This window comes from Amphiprion ocellaris, chromosome 16 (genome assembly GCF_022539595.1).
Source record: "Amphiprion ocellaris isolate individual 3 ecotype Okinawa chromosome 16, ASM2253959v1, whole genome shotgun sequence".
Classification (NCBI taxonomy): Eukaryota; Metazoa; Chordata; class Actinopteri; family Pomacentridae; genus Amphiprion; species Amphiprion ocellaris.
In genome coordinates this window covers 7,249,580-7,270,714 of record NC_072781.1, presented here as the reverse complement: position 1 = coordinate 7,270,714, position 21,135 = coordinate 7,249,580, and the positions used below count along the sequence as shown (strand labels likewise).

At 40.7% G+C, this 21,135-nt stretch overlaps 1 protein-coding gene across 3 annotated transcripts in view; it reads left to right on the top strand.

Moving 5' to 3' along the window:
* adam12b (ADAM metallopeptidase domain 12b) overlaps nucleotides 1-21,135 on the top strand; it is a 96,412-nt gene that overhangs the window by 58,507 nt on the left and 16,770 nt on the right. For 2 of the 3 annotated variants that reach the window (XM_055018862.1, XM_055018861.1), the window contains 8 exons: nucleotides 10,055-10,232; nucleotides 12,842-12,931; nucleotides 13,913-14,108; nucleotides 14,221-14,329; nucleotides 14,824-15,022; nucleotides 17,731-17,808; nucleotides 19,756-19,864; nucleotides 20,183-20,369. In XM_055018862.1, the coding sequence (XP_054874837.1) occupies nucleotides 10,055-10,232; nucleotides 12,842-12,931; nucleotides 13,913-14,108; nucleotides 14,221-14,329; nucleotides 14,824-15,022; nucleotides 17,731-17,808; nucleotides 19,756-19,864; nucleotides 20,183-20,369 (1,146 nt within the window). The remainder of the gene's footprint in view (nucleotides 1-10,054; nucleotides 10,233-12,841; nucleotides 12,932-13,912; nucleotides 14,109-14,220; nucleotides 14,330-14,823; nucleotides 15,023-17,730; nucleotides 17,809-19,755; nucleotides 19,865-20,182; nucleotides 20,370-21,135) is intronic. The other variant, XM_055018863.1, reaches the window with a different exon arrangement.

The following is a 21,135-nucleotide window of genomic DNA, read 5'->3' as shown; positions in this document are numbered from 1 at the left end:
ATAATTGAAATAACATGGCATGAGGAAATTTAAATTGGCACATTTAGGAAAAGAACAAAAAATCATATAGAAATCAACCACCTGTTACTAAAAGAGGTCACATCCTTAATTATGCAAAACTTTAAGCCTTAATACAATTTAAACAAATGTACAATTGTCATGAACAGGGAACTTAGCAAGAAAGATTAAACGTTTTTATGTACCAGTCTGCAAACATGTGGATTTCTGCTGTAGTTGGGCATTTTAACATGGAGGTCTTTTTGGATTCATTTGCCACTGGGCCAGCCTCAAGTGGCCATTAGAGGAAGTGCAGTTTTTTGTCACTTTGGATTTGGCTTTATTTTTTAGTCCCGTTGCTGCTTGGTTTTTCCAAATAGAAAAGGAAAAACAAAACTTTGGGGGGAAAAAACCTGTTGTACACTACTTGAACAAAGTGGAGCATTTAGCGGCCTAAGATCCTGATATTTCCCTCAAGAGCTGGTGGAGACCAAACATAGAGCTAAAAGGAGTTAATATTGAACTTGTTGGGTGGTCATAACCTCCAAATAAATGATAAAGCTGTTCAGTGTCTGCTGGATGTGTAAATATGGCTATTTTTGTATCATTAATATGGTGTTTTTTGCTTTCTATTTCCGAAAACCAGTTAATTGCACTTTAAACTCATTAAAGCCTCACGTTTTCTTGCTTTGTTTTAAATTTGCTATTACGGGAGAGGCATCAACTGTGTTGCTGAGGTGCTTTGTTGTCTTGATTGTGTCAGTTTTTGCAGCATCAAAGCTCATAGTTAGAAGTTTGTCTTGAGAAACATTTTGCCAGAGTTCCTGAGCGAGCTTCAAAACAAAAAATTACTTAAAAAAAAAAAAAAAAAAAAAAACTTACAGGAGTTCAAGCTTGACTTAGCCGGTTATCTCCCAAATTGAATTTCCTGAACTATCAGCCTGAATTCACAGTTGCCTGTTGACAAAACTAATAATTTCACAAACCAATCTCGAACTCATTTCCCCCATCACAGATCTGGTTTCTGTATATATATATATATATATATATATATATATATATATATATATATATATATATATATATATATATATATATATATATATATATATATATATATATAAATAAGCAACCTGCTTTGACCCTCGTTCCAGATGCCATCAGAATGTTAAACACTTGGTTGTAAAGCTGTGTAGCTTGTTTGACTGTGTGTTTGGGATACTCTCAGCTTAGACTTGCTAATGGAGGAGAGGACAGGCTGCATCTAAATGACATGATTATCAGTGACGCTGCCAGCTGCAATCAGGGCCAGGGCACACAGAGAGAGATCCGCAGAGAGGTGCTTTATGCCTGGATAGACAGCCGAAGCGAGGAAGCTGTGGTTTCATTTGTCTTTTATCTCCCTCAGTGGTAGAGCAGGAGAAGACAGATAGAGGTGAGAGCAGAGACAAACATTAGACAATGAAAGAATTATTTTCGGGGTACAGATGAAGACCTATGACAGGTGCGTGAGCCACAAAGAAGTGGCCATGAGAGATTCGTGTCTTAACAAGTGAAGATTTTTGAGGGACAGAGGAGAGGAACAGTTCACATGGACGTTTTGAAGTGTCTTTTAGAAGTTGAGCTAAGGGTTGCATCATATGATCGTGGGCAGAAAGCTCAAAAGTACTTCCCTGTGTCTGCAACAGGGTAGAATGATGAAGCGCAACAGGGGGCTCCGGTTGGTTTTTGAGGCCAAGAGGTAAATAGTTTGTCAAGACAATATGAGGGACCTTTGTGACTCTTGTTATTTTCTCATCAAAATGACAGCGTGCGAGTGAAGTGAGAAGGTGCAAAATGTCATTATCTGCTGTGGAGAGGAGGAAGAAAGCTGCTTAGGTGCCTGGTGGGTAAATATTTGCAGTAAATTTAGCTTGTGTTTAGTCTTTTTTTTTTTTGTCTTTTCCCTGATATTTAATCACCATAGGCTCCTCCCGGTGTTGCGGCATAACATTTGCTGAAAGGTCAAACACGTCTCTCTTGCTTAGCTCGAACTAAATGCATGTCAGGCTGTAGAGCTGCTTAGAGAGCAATAGAGACAGTGTGATGTCCGTCAGAGGGCCCACAAATAGAAGAGCCCTTTATAGCCTTCGTGTAACCAGTGCGTCTGCTGTTTACAAACCTGTTTCACTCTTCATCCAGGCTGGACTTTCCTCATCTTCTCAACACACTGACCACAAGTGTTGAGATGGTCAAGCAGGAATCATCTGCACTGCACATATGGCTGTAGTTTAAAGAAAAGCTGCACTAAAGACTGTCTCAACGTCTCAAAAGCTGTAAGATCACTTTTTTAGTCTGCCTGCTTTGCTTCTTTATTGTTTCAGTAAGTGGGTCATTATTTAATTGCGGGACTTTTTGTAACATAGTTGACAGGTATCATAGTTGACATTTTTGCTGTTTTCAAGCCTATAAATCAACATGGTTGCCTATAACCAAACACCACATGGCATTTTTAGAGAAAGATTCCTCTAAAATATTATATATACAATTGAGTAAAATTGAAAGTTATTGATAAAAGTATTGTAGTAAACCTGTTGAAATGCCATAAATCCACACTTGACTCACACTACTTTATATTAAATAAGTCAGAAAGCCTTGGAGTCTGGCCAGTCTTTTCTTCAGGAGGAAATGACATCATGTGGAGCAGGTCATGTGATCTGGAATTAATACACTTCCTTGAGAGGTGCTTTTGTAATGGGTAACTTAGTTGAAAGTGATTTCTCGGGCACAGATACAATTTGCTATTTTTCCTATAAAATTTGATATATTGCCAAAAAAGAAATATCTGTCATGATTATCTCAACTTAATAAAAAGAACACAAAACAATTTTTGAAAAAGCTCATTTTATTATTGTTTAGCTAATTGGAAGGTGGTTGTTATTAAATTCAGACGGTTATTTAGTTGACATTTTCGTGATATCCAGTCATTTTTTATTAATAAGTGATTGTCTCCATAATAAATAATTCTGGAATTTGTAAAGACATGATCATAATGAACATAAAAAACAAATATTTTAACTTTTAATAAAAAATACATGCAAGATATATTCCATGGACTTCAAACGCCACTCAATTATATATTGACCCAGGTGCAGTTCCCCAAAACTGTATTGATTTTTTTTGTCTTAACGGGGAATTTCACCACCTTTTAAAGCAGCACATTTTGTATTGGAAGTCACAGAAACACTTTTATCAGCACATGATCTGATCCTTCTTTAATTTCAGATCATTCTATGAGCTTGTTCAGTCAGTTTGTTTTGTAAAAGAGTAGCACGTTCACATCCTCTATACGTTAGGTGATCCCTGAATTCTATTCATGGTTTAACCTTTTTTCACAAGTTCCATTTCCAATTTATCTTGATTTATCAGTTTACCACTGTATATAAATTAACTGACCAAACTTGATCACCCAATTTGGACAGAAGGCTTAACAGCGTTTTTTGACGATTGTCACTGATAGTTCACTATAGAGTTGCATCATGGGAAATGTAGGATTTATGGAGCTTGAGCCATACTAGGTGCAAAGTTTAACATTTCCGTCTCTGCTGCTTCAATTCTGACCATGTTTTTGGGAATGGTGTAATGTGTCTGTACTATCAGTTTAAGGCGTGCCAGCCAGATTTTACAGTGAATGCTTTGTAAATTAACACTACGAAGTAAAGCTATGCCAACTTGTCATCCCTCCACTGATTTTGTTTGTGTATATGTGAGATTTTTTCCTCTAAACTTTATTCAACACAAGTCACTTGTTGAATGTACTGGCCATAGTGTTCTGTCATTAGCTGGTCAGTGTAGTTCCTTATTTCCGGCTGTGTTCTGATCGGATGGTTTGTAGATGTGGCGTGTAGCGGCATTTGCCCTGTGAGAACTTGATCCTAAATTCTTGAACCTGTCTGAATTTTGCCGCAGGCTGTCTTTAGTCAGCAAAGCTACAAATCCTCCACTGGTGTACGTGTCTCACAGTGCAATCAGGAGCCGCCGTTTCGGATTGCCGCCCATAGATTTTATTTCTCTCATGTCTGAAAAGTTACATCTCAAACAGGCACAAACCACACAGTGTAAGGGGCGACTTAATTCCCCAACTTTATTAAAAGGCAGTACAAAATCACCGCAGCGCACCTTTATGCCATTAATTTCAGTCCAATGTTTCACTTGATAAGCGGGTCTGTCAGTCATGTTGTGCAAATGGCAGATCATGAGATTGTGTACACGGATCCATGATCTGCCAGTCACTGAGGAACTGAATGCTGTCAAGTGGGGGAAGGAAGTGTAAAAATGGTCTGCACTAGATGTTGGTGAATTCATGCGTACATATGTGCCTGTAGATGAACTGTTCTAGTCAGGAGTAACTGAAAAACACTTCATTTAATACAGTTTGTGTTGATGTGCTTGTTTTTTATTCTTATTTTAATTTTTTTGAAACGTAGAACAAGACTTACATTACAAGATCTGCAAAACAAAAGCACATTTATATAAGACTAACCATAAAATGAGTGCACATTTAGTAAGACATATGAGTTACAGAGTGGGTGTGTGCTGTGTGGATTTGTACAACTCTATGCAATCTGGAGGTAAATATATACATGCAAAAGAGAAAAAATAGTAAAGAAAAATAGATTCACTGCATGGTGCAACTAAGAAAACCAGTTTCAAATTGTCCTCTGTGGTGTACGTATACAAAAACACTGAGCAGACTTGATTCCAATCTTGCATCAAAATGGAAAAAGGAAAAGATCCAAGTGACCCATAAAAGAGGATTCACCACCAGTGCACAGAGGGCAGGAGCCAGAGCCACAAAAACCGCCCAACTGGCCTGCATCCAAACAAGAACTATGACATCTGCATTCACATCTGTGGGAAAAACACCAGCGAACAGTGTCGGAAACACACACGATGGCTGCATTCATTGCTCGTGCACCAGTATAACAGGAAAGGAAATGCAGTCGAGCAACTCTTCCTCAGCTGTCTGAGAACACCACAGCAAGATGCGATCAGACAGTCCCAGCAAGAACAGTTTGCAGACAAACACATGGAAAAGGATGCCATAGCTCTAAAACCACAGGCACAGGTCTGTAAGAGTCTGTGCTGCAACACAGGAGTTAAGACAAGTCACCCGTAGTGGTAGCAAGAGTGGTAGAGGTGATGGAATCTTGCTGTGAGTTTGCTGTGATTCCTCTTTCTGTTACACCGTTTTGTTGAACTTTCTGCATTTTTTATGGACTTCTGGCAACAGTTCAGCTTTCCTTGGCATAACCTTTAAATTTGTCTAGTGCAAAAGTACATTATATGACAAAGCAAAGCTCAGAAAACATGTTCAGTGAACCATGAATCGAGTTAAACAAACCCCACTTTCTTTAAAACAAGACATGTAAAAGTGAATATCTGTCATTTAAAATATCCCATTAGATTAGACACAAGCAATAAAAATGCAAATAATGATGGATGTTTTCCTCTCTCTCTGTGATATGACAGCTTTACTGACTGAGTTTACTGCTAGTCAGTGAGACAGCACCGCACAGTTTCCTCTGTCGGGAGCTCAGATTTATGAGGTCGTATAACGCTGATGAGATTAAGATCTTTAACAGGGTGTGTTACTCCCAATGCAAATGACATATTTGCCTTTCAAACAGTAACGGCAGTCAGAAAGGGCCTGACTAATTAGATTTTGCGTAACAGTTGTGCACTGTCAAATTAGTTCCAGCCCAGCAAACCACACCTGGAGAGGGTGCAGCACTTTAAACCAATATTATCCAGGGGGAAGCCTACACTCTGTGCTCGGCTAATTTCCTGGACAGCAGAGCAGGCGTGTGGTCTCAGCTGTAATAATACACACCTTTGACGTGGGACTATTGCAAAGTAAGATCTGCACACTGGAGCTGATCTTACATTTCTAGAAAGCTGCTGGTGCCAACAGGGTTGTTGACTTTAATCATTTTCATTTCTTACGACTGAGGTATTTCCTTTAAATACAAATTAGTGCACAAGAATTGCAGCACATGGATTTTCTAACTGATTAAAAAAGTAAAGGCCCTTTTTAGTATGAGGACTAGGGTGTTACATGGAGACACAGTTGTCTGCAAATTATCAGCGTTTTTAGCTTGACTAAGGCTATTTTACTAATATAACTTAGTTTTTTTGCTTAGTCATAGTTTGGGCTGCACAGTGGTGTAGTGGTTAGCACTTTCGCCTTGCATGGAGTTTGCATGTTCTCCCTGTGCATGCGTGGGTTTTCACCGGTGACTCCAGCTTCCTCCCACAGTCCAAAAACATGCTGAGGTTAATTGATTATTCTAAATTTCCCGTAGGTGAGTATGATTGATTGTCTGTATTTGTAACACTGCAATAGACTGGTGACCTGTCCAGGATGTCCCCTGCCTTCATCCCAAGTCAGCTGGGATAGACTCCAACTCCCCCACGACCCTATTGAGGATTAAGCGGTGTATAGATAATGGATGGATGGATAATGGATGGATAATTTTATATATAATAATTTTTTTTTTTTAATTGCATTATGACTTGTGTGGTTACTACAAAATGCATGACATGCAATGAACGTGAAAACATCCAATCAACGCATTTTATTCATTATATATAAAATGAGATGCCTAACGTCTTCAGCCACCTAAAGTAATTCACTACTTAAAGCTAAAGGACAAAATACAAGTTTGGGAACATTCTCCTTCAAAAGCATCAATTTCAACAAAGGTGTTTTTTTTTTATAAATAATCTTGTGTTAACAAATGTGTCATGCAGAAAACATCTGCAATCCAGTGGGCCTGCGGTGGGTATAACTTTAACATTTGCTCAAAGCATCTTCACATTCTATAGTGGAAACAATGTAAGCTACAAATGTTTTGTTTTTATAAGGAAAACTTTTCCGGGACAGTTCATCTAAAGAGAAATAACCTGCATCTCAAACATTCGCTTCACTTGCACAGTGAACAGTGCATTTATTTGAAAGTTCAGCCAATGGCACAAACACACTTGGGAAGCAACACAAGTCCTTGATTCTGCATTTGTGCTCATTTGCGATGCTCCTTCGGTGTATCTGCTCATTGCCATGAAGAACTGCAGCAGTCAGTGGGTGACACAGACATCCATCCCTATGCACCCTGTCCGGCTGATGCTGCATCTGTTACCAGGATGGAGTGGGCACCTGTTACCTGGAGGAATGTCGACTGCAGATTAGCGGTGCGGCTCAATTATCAAAGCCCCGTTGATGTACAAGCGTCGGCCACATTAGACTTGAGTTAAAGGCAGATCATTTAGAACGATTTCTTGGCTCCCACCTTGGCTGCTCGAGGTGCCCTCTACTTTAAATCCTCAAGCTTATAAATGACAAAGCACGTCATTGAGCACTTCCGCAGAGTTGTGTTTCATTGGCTTAAATGTCATTTCACTTCTTCTAAAACCCATCAATAAGATTTCATTAGTTTCTGTATATATCTTTGTCATTTTAGCTTATTGTGGAATCAGTTGGAGAGCTCTGCAGTGTACTTTAGTGATGATAGTGAACACATGGTTGAACAGGTCACGGATGACAGAGTGTGTTTTTGATTCATGCTCCAAGACTGTTGTAGAAAATACGTCAATGATCCCCACAAACGGCTCGTCCTTCAACGCATATGCTGTCTTCTGCTTTTGCCTCGAGCACAAAGCATAACTCTATACGTACTCGTGATCTGAATTCATGTTGTTTTCGGCATACATCTATCCACTGGGCCTTGCTAGTACTTCACATGTGGGTCTAATTTGGTCCCACGAAACCTGCTTTTCCTTTGTAGAAATGTAACTGACAAGTGTCCCGACTTTCACCGTTAATGCCATTTTATTGAGAGCAGACTCTGTTTACCCCTTATTCACATTCCACCGCCTCTCCTGAAGCGTGCCTGTGTTCTGTTATCAGTGACAGCCCAAGCTATTTACAAGGGGCTTGGTCTTCTCTGTGCCATAGTTTGATCTGCATAGTCTGCCTGTCCTTGATTTCATGCATGTTTCTGCGTGTACGGGACAGCAGAGCACTTTTTCTACGTGTGTTACGGCGGTAAAAAAACTAACAAGTGGATTATGTGAGTAGACAAAGGTGGACAGAGACAGGTAGATTGGCTTCTCGTCAGTGAAAGATGAAAGCGGCCGACATTCAAAGGTGGACGGCGTGAGTGAAGTGGAGGCAGCGGCTTCACCCAAGGGTGGCCGTTAGAAGAGGATGTTATTCTGTGTTCTTTGGAAATCTGTGTTCTTTTGGGGGAGAAAAAAAAACATATTTCTTTTCCAGTGAATGCTTCCACTGTTATCTCCATCCCCCTCAGGAGGAGCTTCACTATAGTCAACTAACAGCAGTGAAATATCCATGCAGTTGCAGCAGCCAAATCCCCCTCAGGCAAAGGCAAAGCATCACACATCCCTCCCCCCACCTCCGTCCAACGCCAGCCTCCACAAACATATTCTGTGTAATGTTGAATTTTCACAAATCTGCTCTGTCAAGCCCTGAGCTTCGCAGACAGCCTCCACGCCCCGTTGCGTTTGAAGACCCCAGTCAATCTATCGCTGCATAAGTATGTGTATGACATGTTTCCGTCTGAAGTCGAGCTTTTCAACCATCCAATGCCAGCTCCTTTTCCCTGTGCACATGTCTGCCAATCCTCTCTGCTGGCCATCGCTGCTCACCACCACACATCCTCCCATGTCCTCTTTTTGAAGCTAGGCTGTGCCCCATGATGACTGTTAGAGCTGTGAGATGCACATTTTACACCCCAAAGCCCACATTTCTGAGTGTTTTTGTGATGCTTTTCCTGTTTTTGGTGTGGTCAAGCCTTGGCCATGTTGCTATCATACACTGGGTTGTAGTACAATGTGTCCTGTGATTTGTGTTTCATGTATTTTTAGAGAGGTCAAAGCAGGACACAGGCCAGCGATGATGTTAAATGGTGGCAGGTTTAGCAATGTTTGAATGGAGAACTCATTGGATAATTTTTAGGTCATTTGTTGTGTGGTCACTTTACTTTATTCTTGTTTTACATCTCTTAGATGTCAGTTTGTGTCTTTTTAGTTAATTTGGATCTTGTGGTAATCATTTTGAGTCTTTTTTGGTTGTTTGTTGCTTCTTTGTGGTCATTTTGAAGGCTTGTACTACTGCTGGCCATCCCCTTGTCTCTAGCTTTGGCTTAGCAGCAAGATTTTTATATTGTCCAGTAATTCTTTCCTTTCTTTCTCTCTCCATGGACATTTTTCTACCCCCTTTGTCCTTGCCTTTCTGCCTTTTGATTAGTTTCTTACCCTACTGTGTCTGATTCTTTTTCTCTGTTTTACTTGTTTGCATATTATTTTTGTTTTTCCATTATCTCACTCCCTTTCTGTGCCTATTTATCCTTGGTCTTTGGTTTATAGAGTCGCAGGATCTCCACTCTTGCAGGGGGACTATTCCCTCGGGCTCCACTGCTGTTATTGGCGTATCGCACAGTTTCATCTTTACAGTATTAACACTTTCTTTCTTTCAATGTGACATTCCATTTCTCTCGCACTAAATTAGACGTTAGTCAGCACTTCAGGTAAGTGATAGCGGGGAATGAAATTAATGCAGTAGAAATTATGTGGTTTCAGACTTTGCTGTTTTATTGAGGTTCCACATACACACATGTCCTTGTGCACAACATCATCCACATCCAACATACCCGCCGCTCATACTTTTCCCTCCAGTCAGTTTCTTAAATTGTCCCTCTCTCGCTCCCAGAGAAAATGTTTTTTTGGACATTTGATGGCCCGTTTATGTATTGTGTAGGATAGAAAATCCATTGAACTGGCGCTCATACAATGTCAGTAGACCATTAAATTTGTGCGAAAAGGCCTCCTGAATGAGCAGATTGAACAAAGGTCCCAGTGAAAGCTCCGTCTGTGTTCTTGCCCAGCAGAATGATTGGGTTCACTTTTCTTGAGATGGTTTCGGTCTTATATTTTGATTTTTATAATCTGTCTTCATTCCCTCGTGTCAGTCAACCTTGTTCCTTCTCTCTTCTCGCAGGTATCCATTCCCAACAGTGTTCAGTACGTGCAGTAAAAAGGACCTCGCTGCCAGTCTGGAGAAAGGCGTGGGCATGTGTTTGTACAATATGCCCGAGGTCAAGGTGCTCTATGGAGGACAGAAGTGCGGCAATGGCTACGTGGAGGAGGGAGAAGAGTGCGACTGCGGGGAGCCAGAGGTAAAGTTCACAGCAAAAGACGTTTATCCTCATCTGCCTGAGTGGAGTGGATCTGTCTCTACCACTGGGCAGCTCTGTGAATGTGAAACCATGCGAGAAAATAGCAAATGTTTTCAGTCAGCCTTCCCTGTATAAAAATCTATTTGATGAGTTTGGTGAATTCAGAAAACTTCCAAAGGGTGGTCCTTTTCCCTAGACACTTACAGTAAAGTGCCTCCTCAGATCAATATGTTCAAAAGTAAGGAAGGACTGGGTAGAAATGAATAATGCAAAAAAAAAAAAAAAAAAAGAGAGAAACACTGTGCACTTTTCTAGGTTGGTGTTTCTCTTACAAAACTAATTGTCCAACAGAAACAATAGTAACTGTCCTGTAAGCAGCCATCCAGAACTACTGGAAGTCTCAACAGCTCACTCAGAACCCCTCTAACAAACCGCAGCAAAGTACAACTTAAACTTTCTCTTGAAATTGATGTTGTTATTGTGACTTAAAAGCATTGAAACCTGCTGTGCCAAACAAATCCTCAAAGTGCAGCAAAAAAACCACCCTAGGCCTCCGATGTGAGTATTTTATTTACATCACACCTTCCCTCCGTCTCCCACATGTACCGAACAGGGCTCTGACAGGCTGCCACGCTGATGTCATGTCTTCGTTGAAGGCCCATTAATCAAACCACTGTCCAACTGTGTGACAAAGGAAACAAACAAAAGTGCAATGGGGTCGACGCTGAAACCAGCCTTATTTGGCTGTACCATCTGAACAAATGGGCGCGCTCTGATACCTGCGTTCATGCACGCTTTTGTTTCTTCGTCATACACTCTGCAGGGAACCCTGGGAAATAAAGTGATAATCGCATGCAGCAAAAGAGTATCAGTCAGCCAGAACCGAGGCTGCTCTACATCTCATAGTGCCCAAAACCAGAGGAGGATTTGATGGTGAATATAGCACTCAGAATTTCTTAAGGATGATAGATTTCCTGGGGAATATTAGGTGGTAAAAATAATGACAAATGCCCTTTACAAATTCAAATTGCCTGGTTTTCCAAACATCATTTAAACCCCATAAATATTCAAGAAAAGCAGCTAATCCTTCTTATAATTAACACCTCTACATCTGACACATATTCCCACGTTAGATTATCTTCTTCTCCCATCTGAATCGTCGTCAAACATATACACGTTTAGCTTTGACATTTGCAATTTCCTGAAGTTATAAATACCTAAACCTCAAAGATCCAGATCAGTATTTGCCTTTTGTTGGCTGAGAAAGAAAATAACGCTGGAAACCTTAAAATGAGATAAGAAGCGTTGATAAAATATGCATCTGATAGATTTAAGAAACAGTAGTACCCCGCTGAATTTTATATCTTATTTTTTCAGCTGCTATTTACTCAGGAGATTCAATGAAGAGCTATTAAGCTGATAAGCTTGAAATATTAATATTGTAAGCATGAAAGTTTAACCCAGAGATTTTTCTGAGGTTGATGCGATGTGATCAGTGAGGTGGTTTCTCCAGAGAAGAGTCTTCACTCCGCCGGTCTTGTTGAACTGCAAAAAACACACAATCCAATTACAGTCGTTCTTGTAAAGCAATGTTACACTGGGATGTTTATCTCCCTTGCAAATTATATTAGCGAGCCCTTTCTAAATTACGTCTTTAAACCCGACTGACTCAAGAATGAGTATTTTGGTAAATGGTATAATGACTGTGCTCTCCATCATTTAGATGTTTTAGTGGAGTCATTGTGTTTGACCACCAACGGGCCGACTTTATAATTTCTCTGTCAGTGTGCCCCTCTATAACCTCCGTGATGTCACCTCACAGGGTCTGCTTGTTTGATCTGCAGACCCACTCAAACCAAGAGATGAAAGCAACCTTTTCTCTCCTCTTTAAACAATAGGCTTACGTCAGGGCCAAGAGGTAAACAGCCAGACTCATAAAACCACACATCCACTGAAAATTAGATGATCCAGCTGCCTCTATTTCCCAGCCTGCAACACATTTCAGCATTACCTTGGAGCCCCATAAGCAAAAACAGCTACGCTGCTCTCTGCATGAGTGTGTCATGCGTGACACTGTTTGGCATTCAATAAAAGATAACCACCTCACTGAAGACTTTTTCAACTCCTCCTGACATATCCTCTTATCGTCTTGTTGTTTCTTTGTGAGCTGATCTTGTCATTGCGGCGTCTACAATCTTCAAATCCCACTCCTGCTTCTCGGCACGACACCTTAATAGTCCGCTCCAACACATCTTTGCTTTATCTACATCAAATCTCAGCGGAGGTCTGAACACGCACCATTCCAAGCGCCGCACCTGATTTCTATCTTTTGCTTCCTCTGTCTCAACCAGATCTCACATTTTTGGGTCACTGCATGGAACACGCTTCTCTTCAGACAAGTCCAAAGGTCTTGAAAAATCCAAAACACATGAGTTTCAGTTCATATATCTCCACTCAAAGGTCTCCAGGTCAGGGCAGGCATCTCCGGACAGGAAGGCTGCTCCCTCTGACCTGGAAGCCTTGATCTGACAGCTGACAGAGGATCTTCAGGGCGGTGATCAGCTCCACATGTTGTTGTTAACTGTTTTGTTTTCTTTGCTTCATTCCAGGAATGTATGAACCCATGTTGCAACGCCACCACATGCACCCTCAAGGGAGATGCCGTGTGCGCCCACGGACAGTGCTGTGAAGACTGCAGAGTAAGAGTTTTAATGCAGGCCGGGGTCACTCTCACATATCCTGCCTCTGATTTGGATCTCTTTATTCTACTTTGTATGCCCTTATGCCGTCTGAATAACTGAAAGTTCTGAAATTGCATTTTGAAAGCTTTCTGAAACCTTTCTGACACTCTGTTAATTCTTCATGGAATGTTATTAAGAGGCTCGTAATACTCGTGAATACAATTTAATTTCTCAGGTTGCTTCATTCCAACTTTGCATGCTTTACCTCAATAGGCAGGTTTGAATTGAGGGCAAGTTCAAGTTGGATTTCCTGAGAGTCGCCTCCACCAAATTATCATTGAAGAGGATTAAATGCATTCATTGTGTTTAGAGCTTTACACGAAGGCATGTTTGACCTCACCACATAAGAAATCATGAGACATCACTTGGGTACAATGTTCTTTATGAGATGTAGCCTCGTATTCTGTGTGAATAGCTCATTTTGAACATGAAAATGCCGGTGAAAGAAAGAAGTTAAGTGGTATTCAGCAAAACACCGAGCATAAAAGATGCAAATAAAGTTAAATTAGAATCTTCTCTAAAATCATTGCAGACATTAGTTTACCATTTTAAGTGGATTCTCTAATAAGAAGTGGAGGCAATCATTATTCATGGTGGTCATTAATTAAGGCTTCACCTGCAGTTTTAGTTTAAAAAACCATCAGTGATGCAGCCAGGAGACGATGAAAATACTTCTCCTCCTTGATATCATTTTTAAGCTTGCAAGCAAAACGGCTCCATGGATGGCACTGAAATATATCAACTTCTACTTAAAGGATTGCTGCGGACTTCTGTACCGACGTTCACTGACATATTCTCACAAACAGTCTTGTCATGTTTGAGTGAAGACACAATGGAACGTTTACAAAGCCCCAAAGCTATGAACAGTTAGATGAAGTCAGCAGGGTTGGGGATTTTGTTTCTCAACCGGCCTCTCAAATGAAATGTTTGTGTTTACAGCTCAAGCCGGCTGGCACGCTCTGCCGAGAGTCCAGTAACTCATGCGACCTGCCAGAGTTCTGTACCGGAGCCAGCCCTCACTGCCCAGCCAACGTTTATCTGCATGATGGACACGCCTGCCACAACGTTGAAGGCTACTGCTACAACGGCATCTGTCAGACTCACGAGCAACAATGCATCACCCTGTGGGGACCAGGTAAAATCTGTAGCCACTAATAAGCTGAGCTGTGAGCATAATCTCTGCTTTTATAAGGGAATCCCTTGCTTCATTTTTGATGATTTTATTGTCCTTGTCTGTCTCCACGCAGGAGCCAAGCCTGCGCCTGGGATCTGCTTTGAGAGAGTCAACTCTGCAGGGGATCCTTACGGGAACTGTGGGAAGGACTCCAAAGGCTCCTTTGCCAAATGCGACGCCAGGTAAGACTGTGCAGCTGCACCGATGTGGTCGAGGTACAGGGAAATCACTGCGCATAACACAACTAATTAGCTTAAGTAGTGTCATTAGCAATCATCATTATGTTGTGAGATCTGACATGTTATCTTCAAACAAAAGTTTACATGGTTGAAAAACATAATTTGAGAAAGATAGCGGCTAATTGCGGTCTAAGAAAGTATTCATGAGTCATTTCATGCTATTCTTGTCAGCTAATTGTTCTGAAGATCTTCTCCCTTTGGGTGAATTCTGTAATCAAGCTCTTTGTTAATTGATGTAATTGCTTTAATGACCGGAGGACTGAAGCACTGCAGCTCTCTTCAGCACTCTTTTCATCTTTTTCTCTCCACTTACTTATCTTTGTCCATGACTGACAGGCCAGAGTGAGGCCTTTTTAATTAAGAGTCGCACTGTATGTTTTTTAAAAATGTTTTTATGCATGAACATGTGTTTTCTTATGCATGTGTGTTGTACGCAGGGATGCAAAGTGTGGTAAAATTCAGTGCCAGGGTGGATCCAACCGGCCAGTGATCGGTACAAACGCTGTGTCGATTGAAACCAACATCCCACTGCAAGAAGGAGGCCGTATCCTGTGTCGAGGAACACATGTTTACCTGGGTGATGACATGCCGGACCCTGGACTGGTTCTGGCCGGTACAAAGTGTGGAGACAGCATGGTGAGTCATTAGTGTAGTGTTTCAATGTAAAGAGAATTTATTTGATTCTTAACCCTCTGAACACCAACCAGTTTCCCTCACTGTGGGCTCATTTTTCACTGCATTAAGAAGTCCTGCATCGCTATGGAAACATCACAACCATGGCTAGAAGTAGAGAGAACTCAAAAATGTGTTTTGTACAGAATAACATTTAGAATGTCATAAATGATCACCAAAAAAACCAAAAACACTGAAGATGAATTTCTTTGATTCGATTTACAAAAATTTAAAAACACCGACATCAACATGTGTCAATGTTTTTCCAAGTGCTGCCAAGTGTTACCAATACTGGGAAAATATGGTGACTCTACATAGTTTAGAAATTTTACTACTTACATTTCCTTTGTTTTCATATGTGTTTCCTATCTGCTCTGTGTAAACACTGCCTGCAGTTCAGCCTAGTTCACCCGAAAAGTCAGTGAATTTTTTGTCGTTTGACTGTTGGTTACAGCTGAGTCAGTAGCATCTCCTAGGTTGTGTCGAGAAGTGCAGAATTTTTGGTTTTTATAGGATCTGGTTACAAACTTTTTTTAAATGGAGGAAATTGATTAAAGTGATTTTGATGAAATATTCCGATTTTAGGCTTAGATTTGGCTGTGTTTCTTAACAAAACTGAAATTTACACAGGATTAGTTCAAAGACTATTGTTTTTATAAAATATCATGCATTTCAAACCCCTTAGAGAATTAAGATATTATTTCTCTGTGAGACTCCAAATGAGTCAGAGTTAGAAGAATTATGTTAGCACATGAATAACACCGAGTTTTCATGGAAAACATGAAATTGCCTAGGCGACCCCAAAATTTTGAACAGTAGTGTATAGGCCTTTGTCATCTTGAGGGCATCACAGCTATTATATGATTGTTTCCAATGTCCTTTCATTCGCTTTTGCGCTGGTTGTTAACTTGTTGTTTAATATCCTCTGACCAGAGGAGGCAGCTTTATTATTTGTCGTCTTCAGAGATCCCAAAAAGCTTGAAACTCTATGAACCTAGTGTAGTATTCCTTAGAACAGATTCCCCAGAGACACTTCTTATAGAAAATGTCTAATAAAGTTAACTCCAGAGTGAATCCAGTGATCCATCTGTACACATCATGCTTAGCTCTAAACAGGACCCTCATAGCAACCAGTTGTTTTATTAGGTGTGCCTCTCAACTTTTCTTCGACTATGAGCTCTCGTCAGAACCTCCCTCCATACAGAGCTGACGTCAGTCGCTTCTCCTGCCAAGCGAGAGGCCGCTGGCTTTGGGCTGGAGCGCCTGCCAGTTAGAAGATCTGTTCTCAGTAATGCATTAAGGGCAAACTGGTTACGAGAGCATATGAGACGGAGCTCACGTGGGCAGGGTCGCCAACGTCATCCACTCTTCCATGTCAATAAGCAAACATTAATTTTTAAAGCAAATCTATTGAACCAGCACAGACTTTGGGCTCATTAGTGCAAATGCGTCATCCTTCACCTGATGCTTCCAGGTGAAATGTTGCTGGCGTTATTAATAAAAGCTCCAGAATCTTCCACTTCTTAGTTGTCTGTGATAGATTTTTTTAAGCATCCGGGACCTTGAGCTTTCTCATCTTTTCCTATAATACTGAAAATGTTGCACAGGTTTTGACACAATCAGTCCACATGTGCTCCTCTGGAGATATCCATGATGTCTTCTCAGTAGTTCTCACAACTATTGAAGATGATTGCATCTGACAAACCCCCTTGCAGCTGTGGGTTTAGCCTGTGAAAGGCCTTTTTTGGGGGAAATTTGGTCGGCCTGGGTTATGATAGAAAATGACTAAGGAATTTCTTGCATGCATGTCGAGATAACATGCATTTACACACATTATCAAAAAGGAAAGCAGATACCTGTAGAGATCTCACAGTCCTACAAGTCCTCATAAGCTTTTACATTCACCACAAAGGTACTTAGCAACAGCCTTTTGGTCCCGCTTTGAGCTTTGTGTGCAAAATGCCCAGCAGCCAAGTCAGCTGGTCTCCTGGCTGCTGTCGCACAGGTCACCAGTTAACTCTACACTTTGTTTGGAAATCCTGATGGCTTGAAGGTGGGTGTTTGTCATGGGCCTTTGTTCCTCTCAACAACAACAAAAAAAAGGTTTCGTATTTTCCATGCTAATCAGGGCATTAAGTTGGCAGCACATGGCCTGCCCAGCACTGGCAATTTGAGGAAGATGAGAGCTTGAAACTGCTTTCCTAATGCAGGCCTTATTTTCGACATAAAAGCAACTGGCAGCTGTGCTTTTTCCAGTCTGCTGTTTTTGTTTGTTCCAAAGGATACACAGCGTATTGTGCCTAGTGCGTCATCGCCTCCTGCGTTGCATTAAGCTTCGTGATAATGTGCAGCGCAGATACCTGAGTGCTGCTCTGCAACTATACCTGAAAGCAAAATTGCACAGCTTAGTGTACACGTGCACCAAACATCTCTTGAGTCATTGTGTCAGGCTTTAAAATTGCATGTAAATTTATGGATTTTTAATTCAACTCCCTAATACAATACAAACACACAGGGCAGGTTACAACTCTCACATTTGAGTAAGACAAGACAAGCAATTGTACAACTGTGCAACAGATGTTTGAACATTCTTCTTCCGTAATCTTCATTTTTGCATTTGTCTTCATCGCTTCTCCGTCCTGAAATGTTTAATGATGCTTTCCCCTTTATAGGTGTGCCTGAACCGTCAGTGCCAGAATGTCAGCGTCTTTGGTGTGCATGAGTGCTCTGGCAAGTGCAACGGACGTGGGGTGAGTGCAAAGTACCTATTAGCTGTGCATTTACTGTTAAATTATGCACTGTAGCCTGTGAAACCGATCTACAGACCTGGTAGGACTCTGTATGTATCCATTTAGTCGCTTTTGGACCGGCTGAACGCTCAGGTGGCCGCCTTTCCACGCTGTAATCACAAACAATAGCAGAGCTGCCTGTGAGTTATAGCAGCTGCTCCTATTCTGTACAATCAATCTTCATTGTCCTACTGAGGTTAAATCAATCCTGTTTAACAGCATCATTTAGGATCTCCTTAAAGTGTTGTCCATCATCTTCTGACTACACAGAGGGAGAAGATGCAGCTCTCCAGCAGCCCACAATGGCAAATCTGCTACAATCTAAAAGTAACACTGTCCGCTCAGAAATGATCACTTTTCTCTCATAGCATCTCTTATCTATAATTCATCAAAGGACACTTTTATGTTTTATTTACTCCATTGTTTAGCTCTGTGGCTCACGCATTCACTACAGGCTCCTTTAGCTCACAGATACTAGTGAGCTTCGAGATCATATGCAAGGAGAAATCCAAGCCATGATCCTGAATTTATTATTATTATTAGCTTATAATCCATCAAACATCCCTGAAATAAATTAATGTGTAAATAAAAACTAACACTCAGCCACAAATATACGGTGGTAGCTGCCTGCCGATTGGCTCATGGCAACAAAAACAATCACATTAAAAATGACTTTGCGAGAGAAATGTTTTCACATTAAGTGTGTGGTCTTGAGCTGCATCTTCCCTCCCGCAGAAATAACTGCCCAAACAATTTTTCTGCCATTTTGTCAAACACCTCGCACAGTACGAGACCTGACTGGAAAAGTAGTACGTGTCTGAATTTACTGTTTGCCTGCAATTCAGCTCAGTTTAATATTTCAAGACATGTATTGACTGCACCCAGAGCCGTCTGTTTTGGTTGCTTATTAAGAAGGTTAAAAGCGCTTTTCTTTTTGTTTGTTTTTTTGTTCTCCATGAACCCAGATGTACTACACATCTTCAATAAACAAATGCATCCAAATGTTTTTTTCATATATCAAATACACTGATATAAGAAACTCAAGCAGAGAGCCTGATGATATTGTGACATTCGGTGTGTGGCTGTGGTGCCATCTTATTACCATTTTAAATATGCAAGATGTCCCCAGACAGAATAAATTATTTATTGCTTTTACAAAATGAGCATAAAGCGGACATAATCTCTCTGTGTAACTGTTTTTACTATGCATCTGCATCTCAACAGGATTTTCAAGAATTAGGTGCCTACTCGCATTTCATTTTTTCTGCGCGTGTTAATTCCACATTAAACATGAAGCAGATGACATTGCCCCTTTTTCCTTTGCTCCAGTGTTTCTTCATGTTGTATTATAATAACACTTCTCTTCACACAAACATAAAACTCCCCCAAATCATGCCTCCCTCCGCGCCTCCGAGCCTCCTCCAAGTGCCTCTTAACCCCGTCACCCGGTGTGAAGGAGTGTCCATAGCCTGGAGGCAGGGAAGGCACTTGACTGTATGTCTGTGCTAGATGTAAATCCCTCACAGCTGCACAACTCCCTCCGTGCCTCCCTGCTTCTCCATCCTCCCTCCAACTGACAGCTGGATTGCGTTACCTCACCAGGGAATCCTCCTGGATCAAACTTGTGCTCTGGAAACCAGACGCTTCACGGGATGGACTCCCCCATGTACATGTTTTATCTATTATGAGTCTTAGTATGCACACACAGTGTCCTCTTATACTGAAAGAGAGTTTAATTTACAAGTACTCTACCAAATTGGTGTTAATCTTAGATTGACTGTAAAGGTTTCATCTACTAGTATATCTGGAGTTTAACTCGTAGTAATATAACGCCTTTTAAACCCATTTTGATTCAAACAAAAATAGCAATATAACATCTAATATACAGTAAAACTCCATTGTTTTCAGGTGTGTAACAACAAGAAGAACTGCCACTGTGAAGCACACTGGGCCCCTCCGTTCTGCGAGAAATCCGGCTTTGGTGGAAGCATTGACAGCGGGCCAATGAGACTGGCAGGTAGTGTGGACATTTTAATCTCTATCCTCACTCATCTAGACAGAAAGACAACAGCGCTAACAGAAATAAACAAGAACACAAAGCTGCACCTTGTACATCTTTTTCTTGCCGACTCAGTTCTGGATTGATGTTTGATTTGGACCCGAATGTAACTTTTCCTAGAACAACACAAACTCCCCATCCACCCAGCAGTACATTACACTGTAGTTTTATAAAGGAAACCAGTGAAGAGCAGATAAATGTGAACTGTGTTTGCTGACCGTGGCCTAGCTGTAACGGTCTTTGCGTTATGTCCTGTCATTTTTTTCCGTGCTGTAGATGTGCGTGTGTGTGTATTAATGTGCGTGTTGTCATATATGGCATCAGCCGACAGCGTGATCATTACTGTGGCAGTCCTGGTTACGCTGGTCAGCCTGCTGGTAGCTTCCGTAGTCATCTTTCTGAAGAGGAAGACTCTGCTGCGCCTCTTCTTCACCAACAGGAAGAGCACGTTGGAGAAACTCAGGTAACACGTCAGCGCAACAATAGAGCAACGATGAGGTTTGTGGCATTGTGTTGCAGAAAACCTATGAAGAAATTTTAATTCTTAAATTAAAGTCACAAGTTGTCTCTTTTTAAAGTAAAATTGTTAATAGTACAACAATTTATTGCTTTAAGTCATTGATTTTAAACCTCTTGACATAAATTTTGTCCCGTGTCTTTTTTTCTGCCAACAAAAGTCTGTTAATTGATACTTTTCATCACTTTTTACAGTGACATTTAACGTGAATATAGATTTTCTAACCCTGCTTTTAATAATATACCAACAATGAATTCATATACAGTAATGATTAACAATTACCAATGTTCAGAGCTCTTGACTAACATTGCACCAGGATTAAAATCACTACAGGTAAGATGACAAAATAATCTCAACTCTTTTTTTTTTTTTTAAAGATTATTATTCTTTATTTTACCAGGTAAAATCAGTTGAGAACAATTTCTCAATTACAATGATGACCTGGCAAGAGGCCCCAGCAGGAAGAAAAATAACAAATAAACAATACAAAAAAGGACGCACAAGTGTTTAAACAAAGATTTAAAACACCCTAAATTAGTGCTAGCAATTCAATAAAAACAGTCAGCAACTCATGAGTGAAGACTTAGAGAAAGCAAGTATGTTCTTGAGTTAAGATGATTTTTGTCATATTTTTATAAATTTTTTTGTAATCTTTCATCGCTGAACATTTTTTGCTGAGCTTTACAGTGAGTTTCAGCTTATTGTTTAGCTT